The 22701-nt window shown below is 34.6% G+C and overlaps 1 protein-coding gene across 5 annotated transcripts in view; it reads left to right on the top strand.

Moving 5' to 3' along the window:
• The window catches only part of XPOT (exportin for tRNA), a 35802-nt gene that overhangs the window by 4277 nt on the left and 8824 nt on the right, over window positions 1-22701 (top strand). For 3 of the 5 annotated variants that reach the window (XM_081956983.1, XM_081956985.1, XM_081956982.1), the window contains 19 exons: window positions 193-269; window positions 2118-2245; window positions 3470-3552; window positions 4999-5055; window positions 5423-5492; window positions 5640-5858; window positions 7696-7880; window positions 8461-8629; window positions 9241-9477; window positions 9599-9637; window positions 11605-11667; window positions 13109-13233; window positions 14594-14735; window positions 14826-14945; window positions 15680-15774; window positions 16146-16215; window positions 18903-19141; window positions 19808-20093; window positions 20640-20829. In XM_081956983.1, coding sequence (XP_081813109.1) covers window positions 2186-2245; window positions 3470-3552; window positions 4999-5055; window positions 5423-5492; window positions 5640-5858; window positions 7696-7880; window positions 8461-8629; window positions 9241-9477; window positions 9599-9637; window positions 11605-11667; window positions 13109-13233; window positions 14594-14735; window positions 14826-14945; window positions 15680-15774; window positions 16146-16215; window positions 18903-19141; window positions 19808-20093; window positions 20640-20829 — 2449 coding nt within the window. In that variant the 5' untranslated portion in view covers window positions 193-269; window positions 2118-2185. The remainder of the gene's footprint in view (window positions 1-192; window positions 270-2117; window positions 2246-3469; window positions 3553-4998; window positions 5056-5422; window positions 5493-5639; window positions 5859-7695; window positions 7881-8460; window positions 8630-9240; window positions 9478-9598; window positions 9638-11604; window positions 11668-13108; window positions 13234-14593; window positions 14736-14825; window positions 14946-15679; window positions 15775-16145; window positions 16216-18902; window positions 19142-19807; window positions 20094-20639; window positions 20830-22701) is intronic. The other 2 variants (XM_081956986.1, XM_081956984.1) reach the window with 1 other exon arrangement.

Genomic DNA, 22701 nt, shown 5'->3' with positions numbered 1-22701 from the left:
TCTCACTTTCTGAATTAACTATTGGCAGGATTATCATTTATAATCTATTTTATAGATTGTTATACAAAATTCTCATATGATTTTTATTTATTTGGCTTATTTATCAATTTTAAAAATAGTTTTAAACATCTTTTTGCTTTCTCCTATTTTTCATTAATGGTAATGAATACCATTGATTTAATGTTTTATTAGTACCTGTGCTGAATTTTAAATGAAGTCATATGCCTCTTTGAAATGGGCTGGACCCTGAAAGATGGCATAGGAATATAGTAAATCTCTTTTCCCTGAAAATCTGATCAAAAGTTGATATGTCAGCCAATTGTTGCTTTCTACAGATATTCCTCAACTTATGACTGTTCATTTAATGATAGTTGAAGTTATGATGGCCTTTGAAAAAGTGACTTATTACCTTTCCTCATAATTATAACAGTTGGATGAGCATGTGTGTATACACACATGCACAATATGTGATTGTAATTCAGGCACTTGGCTCATGTTTACAAGATGTTGAAGCATCTTGTGGTCACATAATTGCAATTTGCAATTTTCTCAGCAGGCTCCTGATGAGCAAAGTCAATTGGGAACATGCAGTTGGGGACTGCACCTAATCACATGAATCACTTAGCCACCATGGTAAAAAAGGTTGAAAAATTGGGTCTGGTAACATGATGGCTTACTTAATGGTTGTATCACTTAACTATCAAAATTGTGATTCCAATTGTAGTCATAAGTTGAGCATTTGGATTGTTGTCAGGGTTGGAGGCTAGAGAGATGTGTGAATAAGAAAGAAAGGATTTGTGCATGTGGGCTCTTGTTTTGCTCATTAACAGCCCTGTTACTATCGCAAAGAATTCATAGTATTTCTCTTCTTCCAAAGGTTATTCATAAATTTCTATTACTTACTGATGTTTTAAATAGTTAGATCACTAAAATATAAGATCTTCATATTGCATTCATACAGATCTCATTATTAAATTAAGATTCAAAGTTCCTTTTTTTCAGTCTGTAGAGATTCTCAGTCATCCAGGTCATGGTTGTCTCAAAGGTGCGTTTTCAGGAGGCAACTGGACTTTTTTTTCTTTTTCTTTTGAAGACGTTTCATTTCTCATTCAAGAAGCTTCTTCAGCTCTGTCAGGTTAGTGGGGAATGGAAGCATTTCTAGTCCTTGCAGACAGCTGGTAATCTGCAACATTTTAGAGGGTCCTTGAAGCACTTAGAGGTTTTTCTGTGTCCTCAAGGTCACCTGAGTAGTGTTCCTGGTTCTTGTAGTCTGCAATTTTCCCTCTAGAACCTACTAGGACTACAGGAACCAGGAACACTACTCAGGTGACCCCAAGGACACAGATAAACCTCCAAGTTCTTCAAGGACCCTCTAAAAGGATGCAGGTTATCAGCTGTCTGCAAGAAATATAAATCCTTCCATTCCCCACTAAAGCTGTCAGAGCTGAAGAAGCTTCTTTAATGAAAAGCCAAACCTCTTCAAAAGAAAAAAAAAGCAAGAAAGTTGCCTCCTGAAAAAGCACATTTGGGATTCCTTTTGTTCACTTACAAAACACATTCTCTTTAAGGCAAAGTGGTGGCTAATTCCCTGTCCATCTATCTTCCCAGCATGCTTTGTATTTCCCAAATTATCATTTCTATTTTTTCTTGGTAAGTCTGCAGAAAGAAACCAGAGGACTGTGTTCATGTTTTGCATTTCCTAATAATATCTATGGTAGCCAGATGGAATCTTAGAAATAAATATGATTATGTTGCTTTGCTTTGCAAAATGTCTGCTTTTTATTTTGTTTATTTAAAATTGTATGTTAAAATTAATCACACCAGGTACCATGAGAGGTTTCTGCAAAGAGACTAGTGGCTAAGAACATATTGCCTATGCCTTTGCTAACAACATAGGATAATGATACTTTTATTTTGCGTCATATCTGGTTAGAATTTTTAAAAAATCTTGCCTAGCATTGACTGTTTCAGGTTTCCAGATGTGCTGGACTGTAAGATTTTCTGATATCTAATCTTTTTGTCTAAGATGTAGTTCATCTACATTGAGACAAAATTACTTTTAAACTTTGGCTTTAATTTAGAGTTTTGCTACCATCTTAATTTTATTTCATCCATAGATGTTTGTATCTCTGATTGTGTATGAATGGAATAATCCTGTTAAAGAAGCTGGAGAATAGCAGCAGAAATGGATGAGCAAGCTCTTCTAGGATTAAATCCTAATGCTGATTTAGATTTCAGGCAGCGAGTAAGTTTAATTATGCTTTTCCCATAATTTTTGTTTTTATAAGAAGTTCAGTAAGAAAAGCACTTTAATTTCACCTTGCTATAAATATTTCTGATTTATAGCCAAGTTATTATTTTTTTAAAGCTACATAACATTTATCAAGATCTTTTCATCTCTAGTTCACAATTCTCTTAAGCAATCCTTACCATTTCATTGCTCTGTCAAGATTTCACCAAGTGCTTTCATAGTCCTGGTCACCTGTTTCTTAACATTTTTATCTCTCCTCCATGCACTCCTATTTTTTACAACATTGCATTTATATTACTGCATTGTCATTACCACCCCAATTTTGTCCTTTTTCTTTTTGGTTTATTTTCTTTTGTGACCTGGGTATTCTTCTCAATCCCTCAAAGTCCAGCTGAGATATGGGTAGTATTGGATTAAGTTAAACTGGCAATATGTTTTTTTGAGAAGCAGATGACAATGTCAAAAAATTTAAAATATGTATTAAATAGAGAGTGAGATTTTCCACACACTTTTTGTTCTTGATCCCTCTCTGGCTTGTAATTAGTGCCAATCTGCCATATGATCCCCAGCAGTTTATCATGGAGGGGGCTTGATTCACAATAGGAAGGAATTTGCCAACACCTGCATTAAATTAATTCTTCCTTCAGGTTTTCATCAAAATATGTGAGGTGATAATGATCATACTCGTAACCAATGTTCTTTCTCACCTCCCCATGTTAGGTTAGAAAATGAAAAAGGGAGATACTCTTATATTTGCTGGTCTGCAAATCTTTCTGCACTATTTGCAGGATTCTTGATCTTATGAAGACCTATTCATATGTCAGGAATTGTAAACAGATCTCACAAATGACAATATGGATGACAGAGAGAATAGAGGTCAGGCTTTCCACTCATTTTTAAGCCTTCATATGGTCAAACATGTTGTTTTTTCTGTGCGTTTTATCATTAATATTTTATTCTATTGGGCATGAGATTTTTTTTTTCTCCAGTTTTCTACCCCAGTCTCCTCCCCCCCCCTCCAGTTTTCTACCAAAGTGCTGTTCCACAGACCTCTACTTCACTTATTTTCTCTCAGATTTCCCCTATTCCTTTAGCAACTTTGCACGGATTAAATTTACTTCTTAAATTTACTTTATTTCAAAGTTGTAGAGAATCAGAACAACTATTTTTATTATGCCAATATCTGTTTATTCAAAAATATTTTTAAAATAATTTCAGGCATTGGCCTATTTTGAACAGTTGAAGATATCTCCTGATGCTTGGCAACTATGTGCTGAAGCTTTAGCCCAAAGAATCTACAGGTAACAAAATTTAAGTTGTTTCTTTTCTTAAGTAGAATGATAAGAAAGAGTGTATTGCATAAGTGCCATTCTCACATACGCTATAATTCGTAATAGTGCCAATAAAGGGGAATATGTCTAGTTCAGCGTTGAAATAAGGAGCCCTTGGTGCTCTCTGAGCTTGGTTGTTTTCTTGAAGACATTTTATTATCCAAACTAGGTAACATCATTAACACTGCTGATGTTGCCTAATTTGGGTAAAGAAATGTGCAAGAAAACAACCAAGCTCAGAGAGCACCAAGGATCCCTTGATTCATAACAGCTAGTTTATATTTTTGTAGTCATATTGAAATTGCATATGAAGTAAAACACTACTCTGCATATGCAATAATTGTAAATATAAATTTCAAGCAAGCAGCTCTATTAATGTTTGATGCAGTTATATCATGATCAACACAAATAGTGGAACTAATGAAAGCTGAATGCTCTTCTGTTTCTCAGGAAGTTTGTCAGCCCTCCAGAGTGCTTCATGTAGCTTTGTTTAACTTTATGGACTAGAATTATAGCGGAAAAAACTGTTAAATTAGCAAAAAACTGGATTGTTTTTATGTATGGTGTTGCGATTTTCATATATGTTGCTATATTTAGTGTTTTCAGTTAAAAGATATTCTATGCACCTGAATGCTGCATTTTCTCCTTTTACATGTGAATCCAAGCCAAAGATTAATCTATTAGTCTAAAAGACTAATCTGCTATTAGTCTAAATAGATATTGTAGCAGCATGGGCATAACATAACCTACATGTTAGATACTATTTCTGTCTCTTAACAGACTTAACAATCTCTTAGATATTTTAGGAGAAATTATTCATTAGTTCACTCGTGCTAGAGTTTGAAGCCATTTGCTGATAGCTAAACATAACCCGTGTTGTAATATGAATTGAATGTCCATAATCTCTAGTTTGTCTTGAAATATCTGTGTAGTAGTCTGAAGTATCTACACCCAACTCTGTGATCAATCTCTAGGAATATAGCTTAAATGTAAAATCTCTTGCTTGAATTGGACTATTTTTAATAATATTTTACTACTTTGCTTGTAGTGGTCAGAAGCAATGTCTAGTTAATAGTATTTATAGCTAAATTTTGTAACCTGTCATTAAACAAAAAATGGTTTGGAATAATGATTTCTGCTGCAAAAAGTATTCAATTTTGTTATTTAGAAGGAGATTGGCTTGAACCCAGATATCAATTTAGGTTTTCAAATGAAGAGCAGAATGTAAGTGAAATCAGTAAATGAATACATATGTACATATTTGTCTATAATTTTATATTTGTGTACCATTATAATTATAAAGAAAGCAAAATTTTAATCAGTGACTAGATTCCTATCCCAACCATCTTCAGATAAAACATATCAAATAAACTCTTTCATCCCAGATTTATTGGATTGTTTTTTTTTCTATTTCAGTGATGATCACATCAAGTTCTTCTGCTTTCAAGTTTTGGAACATCAAATTAAATACAAGTGAGATACTTGCTTTATATTTATGAAAGGTTGAAGTAGATAATCTTCTCAGTCCTTTCCAAATTCACAATTTTTGAATGGATCTGAATTAGAAATGGGAGAAACTTAAGAGGAACTATATATTAGCATGTATGCATGTAAACATACACATATAAGTATGCATATATAGATCAAATTACTTGTTTCTGTTTATGTATTTTATTTTACATATTTAACTCCGGTGTAATTTCGAATGCAAAAATTCCTATCCATAGCAGTTGTATTTAAAAACCCAAAATCTTATGTAGCCAACAGGATACTGGAAGCTTCTGCAGGAATGTTTCTCTGAAATGTTTGTAAATATTTTAATATTAATGCTCTGTTTCAGGTATTCTCAACTAACTGAAGTACAGCAACAGCTAATTAGGGAAACACTAGTAACATGGCTACAGGCACAGGTAACTTTTTCTCATATAATTTATTATTTACCATGTGCTTCAATAATTTTCCAAATAGATTACTTTATCTTTAAAAAATACTTATAACCGCTTATTTCATGTATGATCAGATCTTGAAAAATGATAAAAATGCATTTTTTTTTGCAGATGATGAATTCTCAGTCAGAGAAGACATTTATACGAAACAAAGCAGCTCAGGTCTTTGCTTTGCTGTTTGTTACAGAATATCTTACAAAATGGCCCAAGTTTTTCTTTGATATTCTGTCTGTGGTAGGCCTGAATCCTCGAGGTGTGGACCTTTATCTCAGAATTCTTATGGCAGTTGATGCTGAACTTGTAGATAGGGATGTTGTTCATACCTCAGAGGTAAGTTCCTTTTTTATAAAATAAATGTGCCCATTGATTTAAGGGTTATGTAACAATATTCACATAATAAGTTGGTTTTTGGTGACAGTCTCATAATCAACTGTTTTGTTAAACAAGGCAGGTTTAGAAGCCATGTCTTAAGGCATATTTAGAAACTGTAGAAATGTCTTTTTCAACCTGGTACCATCCAGATGTACTGGAATGTTTTCAGAATTTTTGTGCTAGCTGGGAAACCTGACACACTTGCAAAATATTAGGTTGGGAGAAACTGCAATAGAGCTCGTGATACAATATGAGCTCACCGTCATATGTATAATAGAAGTAATTATTAAATTTTAGATAATAGAAAATGATTGGTTTAATTTCTACTTTAAAAACAAAGGAAACTGAAAAAATGTTTTATATGCTGAACCACAGAAGCTGTTATGGCTTGGTTCCGTTGTACAGGTCATTACAGATTTAAAAACCAGGGTTCCTACATTCACAGTTCACATTGGTCTTTCAGGTTAATGGGTAGAAAAGAATATTTAGCTTCTAAAGTCACTTGTTAAAAATATCTCTGATGAAATTTTGCCTAATGCAGTTATGAATCATTTCAGCCTCCTTAAATTGCATCTGCTATAATAATTCTATAGGGAGAAAGAGATCCTCAGTCCATTTAAAGTCACTTCTTACAATTGTACCTGATGAGTGATACCTGACATATATTGACAATAATACTCCTTATTACATAGAAATTCTATGGTTTTTAATATGTACATTGTCTAATGTTAGGTAAATGATTAAGGCAGGATAAAAATCAATTAGAGTAAATAGTAAAAAAGAAATGACGCAGGCAAAAATTTAAACATTCTGCAATTCAGCCACATAGAACTATAAATACATTGTCACATGTACTAAAATGTAACACACACACCCCAACCAGAAACAAAAATATACACAGTAAATAAAGTAAAAAGTATACATAAATAAAAGGGCATACAAGAGAAGAAACAGAAAGACAAACAAATTCACTTAGATTCACCTAATGCAGACTGCAACAGTCAAGCATAACATAATACATAGATGGATACTCCTATTCACATGCTCTAAAGCAGAAAGTAATGCATACATATATAGAGACAGTCGGACAAAAATAACGTTTAGAGATGTACAGACTGCAGCAGCAAGAAAAAAAAAGATTGGTAAGCACAGGGTGATGAAATGTGTCAGAGAATTAAAAAGCAGAAGGCACGAGAAAGCAGAGGAAAGCAAGGCAGGGAGAGAGAGAGATTCATGAAACATGGAGGCATGAGTTAAGAAAGAATATAAAAAAACCCAACTGCAAGCAGGGCAGGCAATTAAAAAAAAGTAAGAGATACGAAAAAGCATAGAGCATGGTGGAGAAGGAATGTAAAGATTGTTGAGACAGTGATTACAGTTAACCAATCAATATCACAGCTCTTTGATCATCTATCCCAGCAATGCTGCTTTTGAGTAAGGCCACATTGGGAGATTGCCTCAAGCCTATGTGTTTGGCATTGTGCCCCCAAGAAGGGAGTTTTAGACTTCCTCTCTTTTATATGCAGAGACTACTCTTAGAATTTTTTTAAAAATGCATTTCATCCCTAATATGTGATTTTGTTTTAACATTTAAGCAACATGTCATACAAAGTTTGAAATACTACACATTTGAAATTACAGAGTAGTGATGAAGAAACATCAACCATAGAGATGCATTTTATGATGAATATTAGATTACTGCTACTATTAACTTTCCCAACGTTTTCAATTTTCAAAGAACAGAAATAGGTATCTCAGTTTTTACTTTTGAAGACTAACATCCTTATATTTATAGGAGGCTCGCAGAAATACTCTACTAAAGGATACTATGAGGGAGCAATGCATTCCAAGTTTGGTTGAATCATGGTATCAAATCTTGCAAACATATCAATATACAAATTCAGAATTGACATGTCAGTGCCTTGAAGTAGTTGGAGCATATGTCTCTTGGATAGATTTGAGTCTAATTGCAAATGAAAGGTAATGCTTTTATTGATTCAAAATTCACTAATGAACTTACTGGGTAATAAAACTGTGGTGAAATTTTAGGGTAACTATTTTTTTAAAAAGTTTTTTTTTTTTTGTAATTGTTTGGAAAATTAGCCACTTTAAAAATAATTGCTAGCTGACTTGCTAACAGTGAAACAGCTTGCAGTGAAACCTAATTTTAAAGGGCTATTTTTGAGGAGATTGTCTATTATTTCTGAATATCTGTTAAATATAACAGTATCTCGTGGTGATTTACAACAGTATAATTATACCATTTTATGTTATTTGCATGTTATTATACAAATAGCATAAATTGACACAGATGCAAAGTTAAAGTAGAAGTAATGTAAATTTAACTACCTTATTCAGACCATCTCAGTGCAATGGACTTAATGATGTATATGTGAATCTGGTAAATGAGGATTGTTAAAATGTGGTTTCACTTACACTAATGCATACAGCTTTTGTATTTCTTATACAAGAATGTAAGAATATAAGGCTGATAAAGTAAAATTTACTGTCAATTTCTGTTTTTACCCAGAAAGCAAAATTTTTGTCTTTTTTTTAAAAGGTTTATAAATATGCTGCTAGGTCACATGTCCATAGAAGTTTTACGAGAGGAAGCATGTGACTGCTTGTTTGAAATTGTAAATAAGGGAATGGATCCAATTGATAAAACTAAGTTGGTAGAAACTTTGTGTCAAGTTTTGCAGTCTGCTGGCCTATTTATAGTTGATCAGGTTAGTTATTTTTAGTGAGAGAAATGTTACATTACTATAATTTGTATGACTGTTTGTGTCTTCAGTACTTGTAAAAGTCATTTGTGTTGTTTGCTGTAAACTGCACTTTATAGTAACTACCCGTAGTTTAACTGATAAAGCATTTCTTTTCATCTATGGTAAGGCTCCCGTTATCCAGCTTCAGTGTATAATACTCTGTCTGTAATTTCTCCACATTGTGTAGTTTTATAAGCTTTTCAGCTGAATAGATTTGGGTGGGGGTGGGGTATTTAAATTTTTGCATTTTCACATGCTGACATTGTGCGTGTGTGAAAAGTATTCATGTGTAAAAGAATTGGGATACTGTAAATCCAGGCCATAGCCATCATCACAAAATTCAATTTTTGCAAGTGGTCTTTGGGAAAATAAGAATAAACACTAACAGATTTTATTTATTGCCATTTCATCTAGTAAGTGCAACCAGTATTACTGTCTAAGTGATCATTTCGATCCCTAGTAATCTACTATAACAGTATCCATCAGGGATATTTTAATTTTTACAGGGATATAATCTGTGTCTCAAATTGTTCATTTTCCTTTAAAAGTGTTTAATTAATGTTTAACCTTTACAGGAAGAAGATGTAGACTTTCTAGCTAGATTCTCTAAACTGATAAATGGAATGGGGCAGGCATTGATAGCTAGCTGGTCTAAACTTGTGAAGATTGGAGATTTGAAGAATGCGCAAGATAGTCTACAAGCAATTGAAGCAAAAGTGGCTCTAATGCTACAGCTTTTGATTCATGAAGATGATGATATATCTTCAAATATAATAGGGTTCTGTTATGATTATCTGCACATATTGAAACAGGTAAATTTATGAAATTTTGCATTCTGAAAAGTCAATTTTTCCCCCTCAACCTTTTCAGCATTAATATGTGTACATTGCTTGAGACATTTCAAAACTAGGCTTTGTTTCTTTTATTTTGTAGCTCCCTGTGCTTTCAGAACAACAAAAAGCTAATGTAGAGGTAAGAATAATGAAATGCCTTTTTGAAGCTTTTTGTTTTTCTAGTCAATAAAACTGCCATGGAAAGCCATTTCAGATCTGAGTAAAGCAAACATATTTTAACATTAAAATTGTAAATTAAAAAATTAAATAATCCCCAAATTTATTTAAATTCTTATCAGATAACTTTTTTTACTAACAAGTCATGAAATGATTATGTTTTTTTTAATTTAGAGGAGGACCCCTTCCCCAAAATGCAGCTACATGCCATTTTAATAATATAATAAAAGTGATATTTTCCAGGGGTGGGTTGCTGCCAACGTTACTGCTGGTTTGCTTTGTGCGCACGCTGCACATTGCTTGTACATGCTCAGTTGCCTGTAAATAGTTCTGCGCATGCGCAGAACATTATAAAATGACTAAAAACATGCCAGCAACGACATGGGCAATCGGGAAATCGGTACGGGTGCTGGGCTAGCCTGTCGTCCCTACCAGTTTGGCGACCCAGTCCCAATTTCCACTACCAGTTCGTCCGAACAGGTAGCAACCCACCTCTGGTATTTTCTTTCACTGTCCTTCCATCACCAGTTGAACACAATGATTATTATTTTTTGGGGGGGAACCCTTCAAGTCATAGTTTTTAGCATTATGAGAGGAGAAAATACAATACAATACAATAGTAGAGTTGGAAGGGACCTTGGAGGTCTTCTAGTCCAACCCCCTGCCTAGGCAGGAAACCCTATACCGTTTCAGACAAATAGCTATCCAACATCTTCTTAAAGACTTCCAGTGTTGGGGCATTCACAACTTCTGGAGGCAAGCTGTTCCACTGATTAATTGTTCTAACTGTCAGGAAATTTCTCCTCAGTTCTAAGTTGCTTCTCTCCTTGATTAGTTTCCACCCATTGCTTCTTCTTCTACTCTAAGGTCCCTTGGAGAATAGTTTGACACCCTCTTCTTTGTGGCAACCCCTGAGATATTGGAACACTGCTATCATGTCTCCCCTAGTCCTTCTTTCTCTTAAGCTAAACATACCCAGTTCCTGCAACCGTTCTTCATATGTTTTAGTCTCCAGTCGCCTAAAGATGAAGTTTATTTATTGAGAGAGGGATGGTAACATAGAGGAGAATGGTCAGGAGGGGAAGGGAAGGTACATTTATTCTCAAAAAAAATTATTATTTATTCTGATGTCCAAACCTGCTCAGTAAAAATATATAAGTCAAATGCTAAACATGGTTTATATCAGTGGTGGTCAACCTGGTCCCTACCGCCCACTTGTGGGCGTTCCAGCTTTCATGGTGGGCGGTAAAGATTTGCTGTAACTCTGCTTTATAAATTTACAAAGTAAAGTTACTTCCCTACTTTATAAATCACCATTACTGTGGAATCGGTGGGTGGTTAGAAAATTTTACTACTAACAGAGATACAAAAGTGGGTGGTAGGTATAAAAAGGTTGACTACCCCTGGTTTATATTGAATTCTATGCAGCTGAATGTCTTGCACTGAAAATTATTATTTCTTTTCTTGCATTTATAATGGTATAATACAGTGATGGCTAACCTTTTCCAGACCAAGTGTCCAATGCATGCCCAAAACCCCAAAATGCAATGCGCTGGGTGCACCCCCTGCATACTCCCTGACCCCGTGCATGCTTGCGCTCTCGTGCATGTACCCCCCCACGCATGCACACACAGCCCCCTCCAAGAGCTCCTCCTACGCATGCATGGCAGAGACCCGGTAGGAGGTGCGCATACATGCGTGGCAGAACTGAACTGGGGTGATGGTTTGCGTGCCATCAGAGTGGGTGCTGTGTGCCATAGGTTCACCATCACGGGTGTAGTATAAAACAGTGAACATATAGATTGCTTTAACAATATTTAATTACTTCTGCTCTGCATTATTTCTATTGAATCTTTCTCATGGTTTTATTATTTTAATAAATAGAAGCTTATATTAGATGATAATTTTATCACTGATTTATCTTTCTAGGCAATTATGCTGGCAGTAATGAAAAAATTAACATATGATGAAGAATACAACTTTGAAAATGAGGTTAGCAGTCACCCTTAAATAATTCATTGACAATTTCAGTTCTTGTGGTACCTGTTTTTTATTCCAATTAGCTGTCTAGCTCCAGAAATCATAGTTTTGGATTAATCTGGATACTTTTCAGATACCCCATTGTAACCTGTGCTGCACTGGTGCAAAATAAAATATAGCCACATTGTAGGTTCACAGTGGACTCATTAGTGCTCTTGTCCAGTCTTTCCCAGTGTCATTCTAGAGAGCTGAGAATGAATAAGCATTCTTCAAAGCGTTGTAGCCCTGTCCAAAATAGACTGAATATTTCAGCAAGAAGGATAATGACCATTGCAAAACAGTGCCCCAGTGTTGTCATATGATTCTGAAGACTGCAACAGTTGACCAAGAAAATGAATAGGGCTAAACAGTTTATATTGTATGTTTCCACTGAAGGGAAAAACTGTCTCAGTACAGTTTTGTTGTTACAGAAATAGCTAGTTTCTATTATTATGAAAAAGTAAAAAGTTGAGCATAGATATTAATGCCTTATTCAACTGCACCAAAGGAGTCAGAAGTCAATGCCTTTCCCCCCCCTTCCTTTCCCCCACTATTCACTTCCCTTTTCCCTTCCCTAATTTCCCTAATATTTGCTTTTGTATTCTCTTTGTGTGTTATATTATAAACTAATAAAACTATATACATATGCAGTTTTGTCACTTAAATTTTTCAGAATTTCAGGATATTGTTAAGCTCAAATGTTTATAAAGACTAATAACAGGAATTAGAAGCAATAATATGTAAAGCTATTTTTGGAAAGTTAGATTGACATATGCTTGTAAGTAGTCTTAAAACTATGACTTTTTCATTAGTAAGTTTCTCATAAAGGTGAAACAACTTTGATGTAGATAATTATTTATTTTAACATTCTGATCTAAAACAAACTTAAATAATTTTCATAGGTGTTTTTTTAGAAATGAGAAGTATTTGATCCTTTGGGTTCTTTTCTTCTTCTATTTCACACCCACCACTCCATTACCATTAATGGCACAAGAGGTCAAGTTCCTGTTCCTACTTTAAAAAAACAATAAAAGGAACAGGAACAACAGTCATTTTGGTGTAGTGGTTAAAGGTACCAGGCTGGAAACCAGGAAACCATGAGTTGTTTCCTGCCTTGGCACAAGGCAAGAACAAATCACATCTAAAAATGTGGTCAATAAAGGTATGTGGACTTGTCCACCCAGTCATCAGGAATCAAGAGTGAGACAAAAGGTAGTAAGAGTGAATGATAATAATAAAGGCATTTATGTAGTTGCAATCTAGCAGGACTACTTTCACGGATAATAAGATTGCAGGCAACAAGGATGATGGATCTATTAATGTTGTTAATCATCTAGCAAGAAATGCCTTGTAATATCCAAATGTAAATTAGTATATTATGGAACTAAACTGTTCATACTATCTATGTTGACAGGGTGAAGATGAAGCCATGTTTGTAGAATATCGGAAACAGCTAAAGCTGTTGTTGGATAGACTTGCACAAGTCTCACCTGAATTACTATTAGTTTCTGTTCGCAGAATTTTTAACACTACATTGCAGTAAGTTTCAAATGAATTTCTGATATTTTCATTTCTAGTAATTAAGTAAATGCTTCTTTCTTTTTAGTGACAATTTCAATTGATACTTAAGACCTGTTTTCCAGTTGGTTGATTCATAATGACTACATTTTAGTAGCCAAAATCTGATTACTGGAACTATGATGTAGATAGGGATTTCATAGGGTTTTTTGCTATATAAATCCTTTGTTAATTGTTAATACATTTGCAAGTCTATTGGGTTCATTAACCTGAGAGGAAAAAAACATGTTAAAGATAATGCCTTTCTCCCACTGTGTCTCCATTGTGTTCTCCTGGAAGAAAGAAAAAGAAGTGCATTGCTAGTAAATGTCAGGGTTCCAAATAACACCCCAACGGAATAAAATTCTGAGGCTTGTGTTTCCTCAAAGTTCCAAATTATTAGAGATGTCATGTTGGCACATCGGAAAAACCAGAATCTGAAAGCTTCCAGGTTTTCCCACCCAGTTGAAAGTTCAAGATCCTGCCCCAACACCCACAAGTCCATCACATGGTCCAATCTTTCACTGCCACGAAGACAGATTCCTCCCATCCACATCCAGCCAGGTGCAGAGACAAAAGCAACCTTGACTCTTGACCTTGACTCTTTAAAAAGATCAAGCCCCCACGCGTCACATTTTTACCCTCCCTGGCCCCCAGAAGCACTTTGCAAGCCTCCCAAACTCTCTGCATGCCCCATTTTTTATGGAAAACGGGGCGTGCAGATGGTTTGGGGTGCCTGTAGAATGCTCCTGGTAGACGGAGAGGGAAAAAACTTTTTAAAAAATTTACCTCTTCAAAATCTTGGTGCGCCTTATACTCTGGTACGTCTTATACTTTGAAAAATACGGTAAGTAGTATCATCTTCAAAAACACTTGGTAATTTAAAACACAAGCACAGAATTTTAATGTGGGGGAAAGAGGATTGCATATAACAAACAGGAAGAATTAATTTCATTATAATATAATGCCAAATTAAGTTTCTTCTTGTTCACAAGAAAAATACTTGAATAGTCTTCCCTCTTTTAGGGTTCATATTCGTAGTGTATATTATAGTAAAAATATATAGAGTTTATGCCAAATGAATCAATTAAATTTCAAATTTTATAATCCATTATCAACATAAGCAACAACTAGTGACTTGGAGAAAGTTTATTCAAAAGATAAGAGAGGTTTGGAGAAGGCTAATGTAGTTGATAATCCCAGAAATTAATTGTTAATGCTTAATTTATCTGTTGATGAAACATTGATGTTTTATAGGTATATTTAATTCAGCTGAATTCTAATAAATTATTCGTAAAATAATTTTAGATTTTGTTAATTTGTTTTCTATCCTTTCTTATAGGAATTGGCAAACCAAACCATTTATGGAAGTAGAAGTAGCAATTAGATTGTTATACATGTTAGCTGAAGCTCTTCCAGTATCTCATAGTGTTCACTTTACAGGTGATACAAAAGCTAGTGCTCTGCAAGATATGATGCGGACTGTAAGTGTGAATCAAAATCAGTTAATTTGTTACAATTTTTATATCAACAAAATTGACTCAGTCATTTTTCTCTTTTCCTTTTCTCTTTAGTTGGTTACATCAGGTATTAGCACCTATCAGCACACATCAGTAACTCTGGAATTCTTTGAGACTGTGGTCAGATATGAAAAGTTTTTCTCTCTGGAACCTCAGCACATTCCGAATGTTTTAGTAAGTTCATACTACCGTGTTTCCCCCGAAAATACGACCTGTCCTGAAACTAACGCATGGCCACATTTTTCACGTGGGCAAAAATATAAGCCCACCCCCCAAAATAAGCCCCATGGACAACCCCCCCCCTCCGGCCAGGCAGAGCACCGCTCACTGACCTAGTGGTATCCCGAAGGTGCCAAGCCACGGGAGCCAGGGGGGGAAGGCGCTCATGTTGCTTGGCGCCTTCGGGATACCGCTAGGTTGGGGAGTGGTGTTCCGCCTGGCCGGAGGGGACAGTTGCCGGGCGGCTGCTCCCTTGCAAACTGGCTCCCGAAGCGCCAGGCACAGCCTCAGGGGCAAAGCAGCCATGAGGTGACCACGCTCATGAGCAGCCGGCCGGCAAACCCCCTCTCCAGCCAGACAAAACGCCATTCACTGACCTAGGAGTGTGTTCTATGGTTGTGGGCTGGCTGCTGGAAGACTCTCTGTCCGGAAGACTCTCTGAATCTCTATAATAAGCCCAAGGCCATATTTCGTGGGGCAAAAGAAAATAAGACCCTGTCTTATTTTTGGGGAAACACGGTAGGTAGCTATTTATTTATGAAATTGTCCATAATATTGTATCTCTCTTTAAAATAATATTGAATAATATTGAAAATTAATAATAATATTCAATATTATTGTACTAATCAATTTGCCACTTTGGGTTTGTTAGAAATTCAAATGGCTAAATTGTTCCCTTTTAATTGCAGATAGCATTCTTGGATCATAGAGGTCTTCGCCATACTAATCCAAAAGTACGAAGTAGAACAGCATATCTTTTTTCCAGATTTGTCAAATCCCTCAAGTAAGTTTAATGACAATTAAGTAATTTAATAAAAATGAATATTCTGAATAGACTATGATGGGTTTGTTACATAAAGGAGACCTAAATACACTCAAAAGGATGTTTCTCCAGCACAAATATTAGAAGCATTTCTTAATTTTAAAGATTCATTTTTACCTCCAAAGACCAAAATCATTAATTTATAATTTATCTTTCTCTTCAACTATAAATTATTTTGAAATTATGCATACTGTAGTGGTATAATTATAAATCATGATTTTCTTATCTCCACATTAATGACAATTGAATGTGATATTATTGTTGAATTTTAATATTGGAGCTATTTAACATATTTGTAAGTGTGTAATATGGTTTACATTCTTATCCTTTAGTAAACAAATGAACCCTTTTATTGAAGATGTATTGAACAGAATACAAGACCTGCTAGAGCTTTCTCCACCTGTAAGTATTTTGTATTCCATTTAATGAAGACTACAGACTTGTGGACTGCTGAAGGAGGGAGGGAGAGTTTAGTTTACTGAGTTGCCACTTAAAAGAGTTGGAGATAGTTAAAGGAATTTATGAATTATAATGGATCTTTTCTCTGAAAACTCAAGGTGGCAGATCTTCCCTTGTATTATCTCCATAATACAGCCTATTGGTTGAACTAAGAGAATGTGGTTGTCTTATAATCATCTGATGAACTCTGTAAATAGGAATGGACTTGAAACTGGATCTCCCTCCCTCAAGCCAAGTATCTTAAACTCTGTTTTCATATTGGCTTCTAATATATACATATACACTATATTGCCAAAAGTATTCGCTCATCCATCCACATAATCAGACTCAGTTGTGAGCGAATACTTTTGGCAATTTAGTGTATTTGATTTATAAGTACATGACGTAAGAACATTATCTCAGATTAGCCACACGTGATATGTTTGATTTGTTCTTTCAATTATCATAGAATATGTCAGGTCTGTACTTCATCTGAAGTGAACCTGGTGGTCCTGGATCCAGGCTTAAATTTTTACTTATGTTTTATAAAAACAGAAGATACCCACAAGCTCAGTTGGTATCTTAGTTTAGTCTGTCTTAAGATAAAAGTAAGAAGATGAAAATAACTGGAGATTGTCTTGACTTTGCTGGAGTAGCACATTTTATGTTCCTGATTCTTAAAAACACTAGATGACTCCTTCAAGTAATCTCTAGAGAGTAAAATATAAGAAATGCTAAAATAGGAATGTGGTTTATTTATACAATAATTTGGTGACTGGTTTAAGAACTCTGATAACTGTGCCTTGACAGTTGGGAGAATGCTGATATTCCCTTACACAAAAAGAGAAAGATAGCAAATAGAATGCAGAAAATATCATAGAGGTAGTTTCTTTACATTTTTTAACTTGAGTAGGTCATGGAGAAATTTACCCATATGATAGATTCCATGTTGTAATTTCTGATTTTAAAAAGTTGAAAGTGCATAGGGTTGAACAGTAGAGAGATTTGTATAGGTATGTAGTTTAAAGGTCTGTTGTTGATTATAAGAACAGTTTATAAAAACGTTTGTTTGAAAATAGATGCAATACTTAGCAAATGGTTCAGCACTAACCAGCAGAAGGCAAGGGTGTGTGATGTTTTCCTTGCTTAATATATTTATAGAGAAATGTATGAAAAATGATTATGGTGACAGTAGAGATGAGTTGGTTGGGGGTGCAAGTACATGTGTACTGTTAAGTGTGGGTTCAGGTTATACATCAATGGGAAAAATGTAAGAAGTATATGAATTTGAATATTTTGGTAGAATATTAATTAAATGGGGAAATGGATGGAGAATTTTTAATATTTAAAAATGTCAGAAAATTGCTTTATAGTCTGTTCTGAATGATTGTTGAAATAAACCAAAATGATTGTGTGTAAGTATATCCTTCTGCCTATGGTATTACATGCCAGTAAAAATTGGGTATGTCAGAGAAACATAAAAGTAAATTGAATGTGGTAGAAATGTTTCTTGATAAAACAAGAATACATAGTGCTGGATGAAGATATGCACATCTAGTATAAAAACAGTATTTCCAGGTGTTTATATACAGTGAATTAACAAGGATCAAAGTGCAAAAGAAACATATAAAAAGTTAGTATTGTGAGGTGGGTTGCCCTATAAATCAGATAAATAAATAGAAAATGGGTCAAGAAGAGTAAGGTCAAGGAAGATGTAGATGAATGAAATTGGTAAGATTCTCAGGAAGATTGGGAGACGTTTAAAGAACAAAAAGCAATATTTGAAGCAGGTCAGGGTGAAACCAAGTATGATTTGCAAGGACAAAAAGGCCTAGAAGGTAATGGTGAATGGTACTTCTATAAATATCTATGTCTCTCTGTGTGTGCACATGTGTGACTTTGAGTCAGTGTTGATTTTTGATGACTAGATAAATCTCTGCAGTTTTCTTGGTACGATTTTCAGAAGTGATTTGTTCCTGCATTCTTCCTAAGGACTGGCTCAAGGTTACTTAAACAAGAATTGTCAAATTTCCATTTTGAATCTATTGTATCAAGATTTCTTTATTTAGTTTCTAATAGCAGTGATTATGGACGACACATAAAAATTAAATGCACCACAATACCACATAACAATGACACCCTGGTTAATCCCCAAAGAAAAAAGGCACCAAGATGGCATTCTTTGATGGGGAAGACCCCTGCTAGATTTGATGGAGCAGGCAGAATCAATGGGGATAGGAGACAAATAGCCTGGTCCCCATGCCAATCTAGCTCAATGAGTAGCAGTGATATATGAAAGTATTGAAATAATCTAAAACTGATCTCAATTTTACAGGATTATAGCCTCAATCCATAGTACATCAATAGAGTATTGAAATGTAATATTTATATAATTAAGTTACTATAATTAGAATATGCAGTTGGAAGGGGGTGTTTTCAAAGAAAGCATAGCTACACTGGTTAACAATCATAGAGCATTTGGGGCAAGATGATTTAGGATGTTCTGTGCAATTTAGATTGGTTTGGGATTTTGTTATAAAACTTGGGGGGATTGTAGAACTCGGCAAGCAGAATAATTAGAAAATTACACTAATTCTAGGAGAAAATGTTTAATGTTGAACAGAACACTCTTCTCTTTTTCTTGGTTCCAGGAGAATGGTTACCAGGCTTTATTAACCAGTGATGATCAACTCTTTATTTATGAGACTGCAGGAGTATTAATTGTGAACAGTGAATACTCTAGAGAACGTAAGCAGGCTTTAATGAGGAACCTCTTGACTCCTCTAATGGAAAGATTCAAAGTGCTGCTAGAAAAGCTTGTGATGTCACAAGATGAAGACAGGCAGATGGCATTAGCTGATTGCCTAAATCATGCTGTAGGCTTTGCAAGGTAGGATTTGTGGAGCCTATTTGAATTATATTTAAAAGCAGTGTAGTTGTCAGCACAAAATATTGTTAGAACTAGACTTCTTTTTACATTTAGTTAATTATTACTTCAGCTCTTCACTTCAAGGTGTTTTACCTACACTTAGCTTGGACAACTCTGCAGAAAGATATTATGATAGATGCTAGTCAAAGCCACTGAGTAGTCCAGGATAATTAAGAAGGCTACTGTCCTCCATCAGTTTTCTGATAAAAATAATCTATTGGGTTAACATGGCTGTGCTCAAACCCAGCTGAAATGGAACTAGGAAATCTATTTCTTCCAGAAGTGTCTGGTTCTAAACAGCCATCGAACACTTACATTTCTTGCCCAGAAAGTCTATGTTGGCTATAATTATAATGATAAAGAGTATATTGGCTATAATTATAATAAAATAAGGCTATAATTGTTCAGATCTTCTGAATTCAATGAAATTTTAGTATATCGTGTTCAGAGAAATTTATATTCTTCTGAACCAAGCTGAGTACCTCTTTGCTGCTACTGTATATGAAATAAATCATTGAGGTAAAGGAGAAGAGAATCCAAATTATCATTTCAAATAATTCATCCTAGAAAACTATTTTAAATGGCATACCAAAACCATAGTGTAATATATCTTTTTTATTTGCATAGCCGTACGAGCAAAGCTTTCAGCAACAAGCAGACAGTCAAACAATGTGGATGCTCAGAAGTGTATCTGGACTGCTTACAAACATTTCTACCAGCTCTTAGCTGCCCCTTGCAGAAGGAAGTTCTTAGAAGTGGTGTACGCACCTTTCTTCACCGAATGATTATTTGTTTAGAGGAAGAAGTTCTCCCATTCATTCCTTCAGCCTCTGAACATATGCTCAAGGATTGTGAAGCAAAAGATCTTCAAGAATTTATTCCCCTCATAAACCAGATCACAGCAAAGTTTAAGGTAAGAGTCTATTTTAAATGTCTCAGCCTTTTTGTATCTACTGATCATTTCAAATTTAATAAAATAGCTGCTCTGAGGAAAGCCCATTTTTAAAAATGGCTATTATGTTGGTTACAGCTAGTTACAAAAACTCCTTTTCATATAATAATAATAATAATAATCCTAAAAGAAAAATTGCCAGTTAGAATGCATGGCACATATGGCACCTGACCTTCGTATATTATCAAAATACAAAACTTCTGAATCCACCATTTCTTGCTGTTGAGACTAGATGAGAAACAAATAGTAAATTTCATGCGTATCTTGCAATGCTTTCACATTGAAGACTTGAAGACTGAAACCCACTGCGAACCATGATGTTAGTGTCCAGGATGTCCTGGAAACCACAGATTGAAGAGTACCAAGTTAATATAAGCCATAAAGTTACAGCTGAACTTAATTTTATGGAGCAGTGACAGATTCTGTTTTAATAACTTTTTCCATTTTTATTATTGTAATGTATTTGCTCATCATAAACTTAATTAGCCATATTTTTCATATATATAGACCCAGGTCTCCCCATTTCTACAGCAAATGTTTATGCCATTACTGCATGCTATTTTTGAAGTATTGCACCAACCTGCTGAAGATAATGACCAATCTGCTGCTTTAGAAAAGCAAATGTTGCGAAGGAGTTACTTTGCCTTCCTACAAACAGTCACTGGCAGTGGAATGAGTGAAGTCATAGCAAATCAGGGTAAGATAAGAGTTCGTTTTCAAACAGATACTTTAATTGTAATAAAATTAGAAAACGGGGGATGGGGAATGCTCTTCTCATCCATTTTCTTTGTTAGGAGGCACAGTTTATGAATGGCAGCTTCCTCAAAATAAATGTATTTACATTTATGGTATTTGTATTGCTAGATTGCAAATTATTTTTTCTACTATAAAATATATCTGCTTTTCTAAATAGTCTTTAGGGTTTGTTGTTTTTATGTATTAACATGCAGAAAGGAAAGAGTGGGGGGGGGAAAATAATATTTAAAAACTATACATGTATGTGTGAATATATACTGTATTTTTTGGACTATAAGACACACTGGAATATAAGATGCACCTTAGTTTTTTGGGAGGAAAACAAGAAAGAAAATCATTTATAGAGGAGACATAAGAAGACATTTGAAAATTTCCCTGGATTACCTAAAAAGAGCTAAATTGACTAGTTGTGGAATATAAAGAACTATATTACTGTATTCCTGGAGGAGCAACAACAGGACTGAGTAAATTGTTTCCAGATCGACTCTCTGAAGGCAAAGATAATTGAGGCTTTGGAGCAGTGATAGACCATTGGCAGACTAATGAGTGATATTTGGACTTACCCAAAAAAGAAGGCAAGATGTTTCAGCAAGGGGAAATAAGCTACTATACGGGTTGCAAAAAGAATTGATGGTGTTGTTCCAAAGCATTTATGATTCTATGACAAGGAATAACAGGGAGATAATGGATTTAATGAATAATATAAATGGGGAGCTAGAAAGTGCTTCACAAGGGATAATGAATAATGATCAAAAAGCCCAGGAAATAGAGGAGATAATAGGGAGACCAGGGGAAAAGAAAGAATGGACAAATAAGCAAACAAAATAAGAAGATAAGAAGGAGAAAGTAATAAAAATTAGTGAAGCAATTCAGGGAAAGTATATGCTAAAAGACCAAAAAAGGATTTTGGATAAATAGAAATATATATTTTGAAAAGAAAATGGAAAATTAAACAGGAAAGATGTAGGTAGAGAAGAAGACCCAGGGGAGGAATTTGTGAGGCAAGTCAAAAAATGAATAAGAATTGAAATATTAAATTAGGCAAGAAATGATGGATAGAGGAAATGTTTTGTAACACAAGATTGGCATTATCAGGAGCTAGAATAGAGGCAGATACAAGAAATAGGGGAATAATATGCATATTTTAATATAATACATTAAAAGTAAAGTTAGATAAAAAAATTAAATAGTGAAAGATGGTGACACTATATGTCTTAATGATATTGCTATTGTTATTAGAATGGGGGATTAAAATGTTGAACAATTAAATAAGGCCTATATTTTAACAGAAATATGTATAACAACATTTACAATTAGATATGTATGACTTAAATAACAAATAATATTAATACTATCACTAGTACTTGTATTCAAAGAAATGATACCAAGATGCCTCACTGTTCATGTATTGATATTGATGTATATTTAAAAAAATAAAAAACATTTGCTAAGTGGGCAAGAGCTGGAGGTAACGATGGGGTCTCACCCCATTGTATGTTGCTCAGTGTCTTAACCTCTGAGCCACTGCACCATCCTTAACCACTGATCCTCTGCACACCCTAAATTTAATATTGTTTGTACTTTATGACCCATAACTATTTATATAAAAAAGATTTACCTGCAGTTTTCAAACCAGAATTATCCCAAAATGTAAGTTTATTATTTGAATAAGGCTGAAAATTAGGATTTTTAATTCTGGAAGCACAATATGATTAACATTAAAAGAGAAGCAAGTCCTGGATGATACAGTGAATAATTTACGTTTCTTTTCCTTTTCCTTTCGCTGGGACTGCCAGCGAGGGGAAGAAATGAG

The sequence above is a fragment of the Natrix helvetica genome, assembly GCF_964273705.1.
Source record: "Natrix helvetica genome assembly, chromosome: 6".
NCBI classification, from domain to species: Eukaryota; Metazoa; Chordata; class Lepidosauria; order Squamata; family Natricidae; genus Natrix; species Natrix helvetica.
This window is presented reverse-complemented; position numbering and strand designations above follow the sequence as displayed.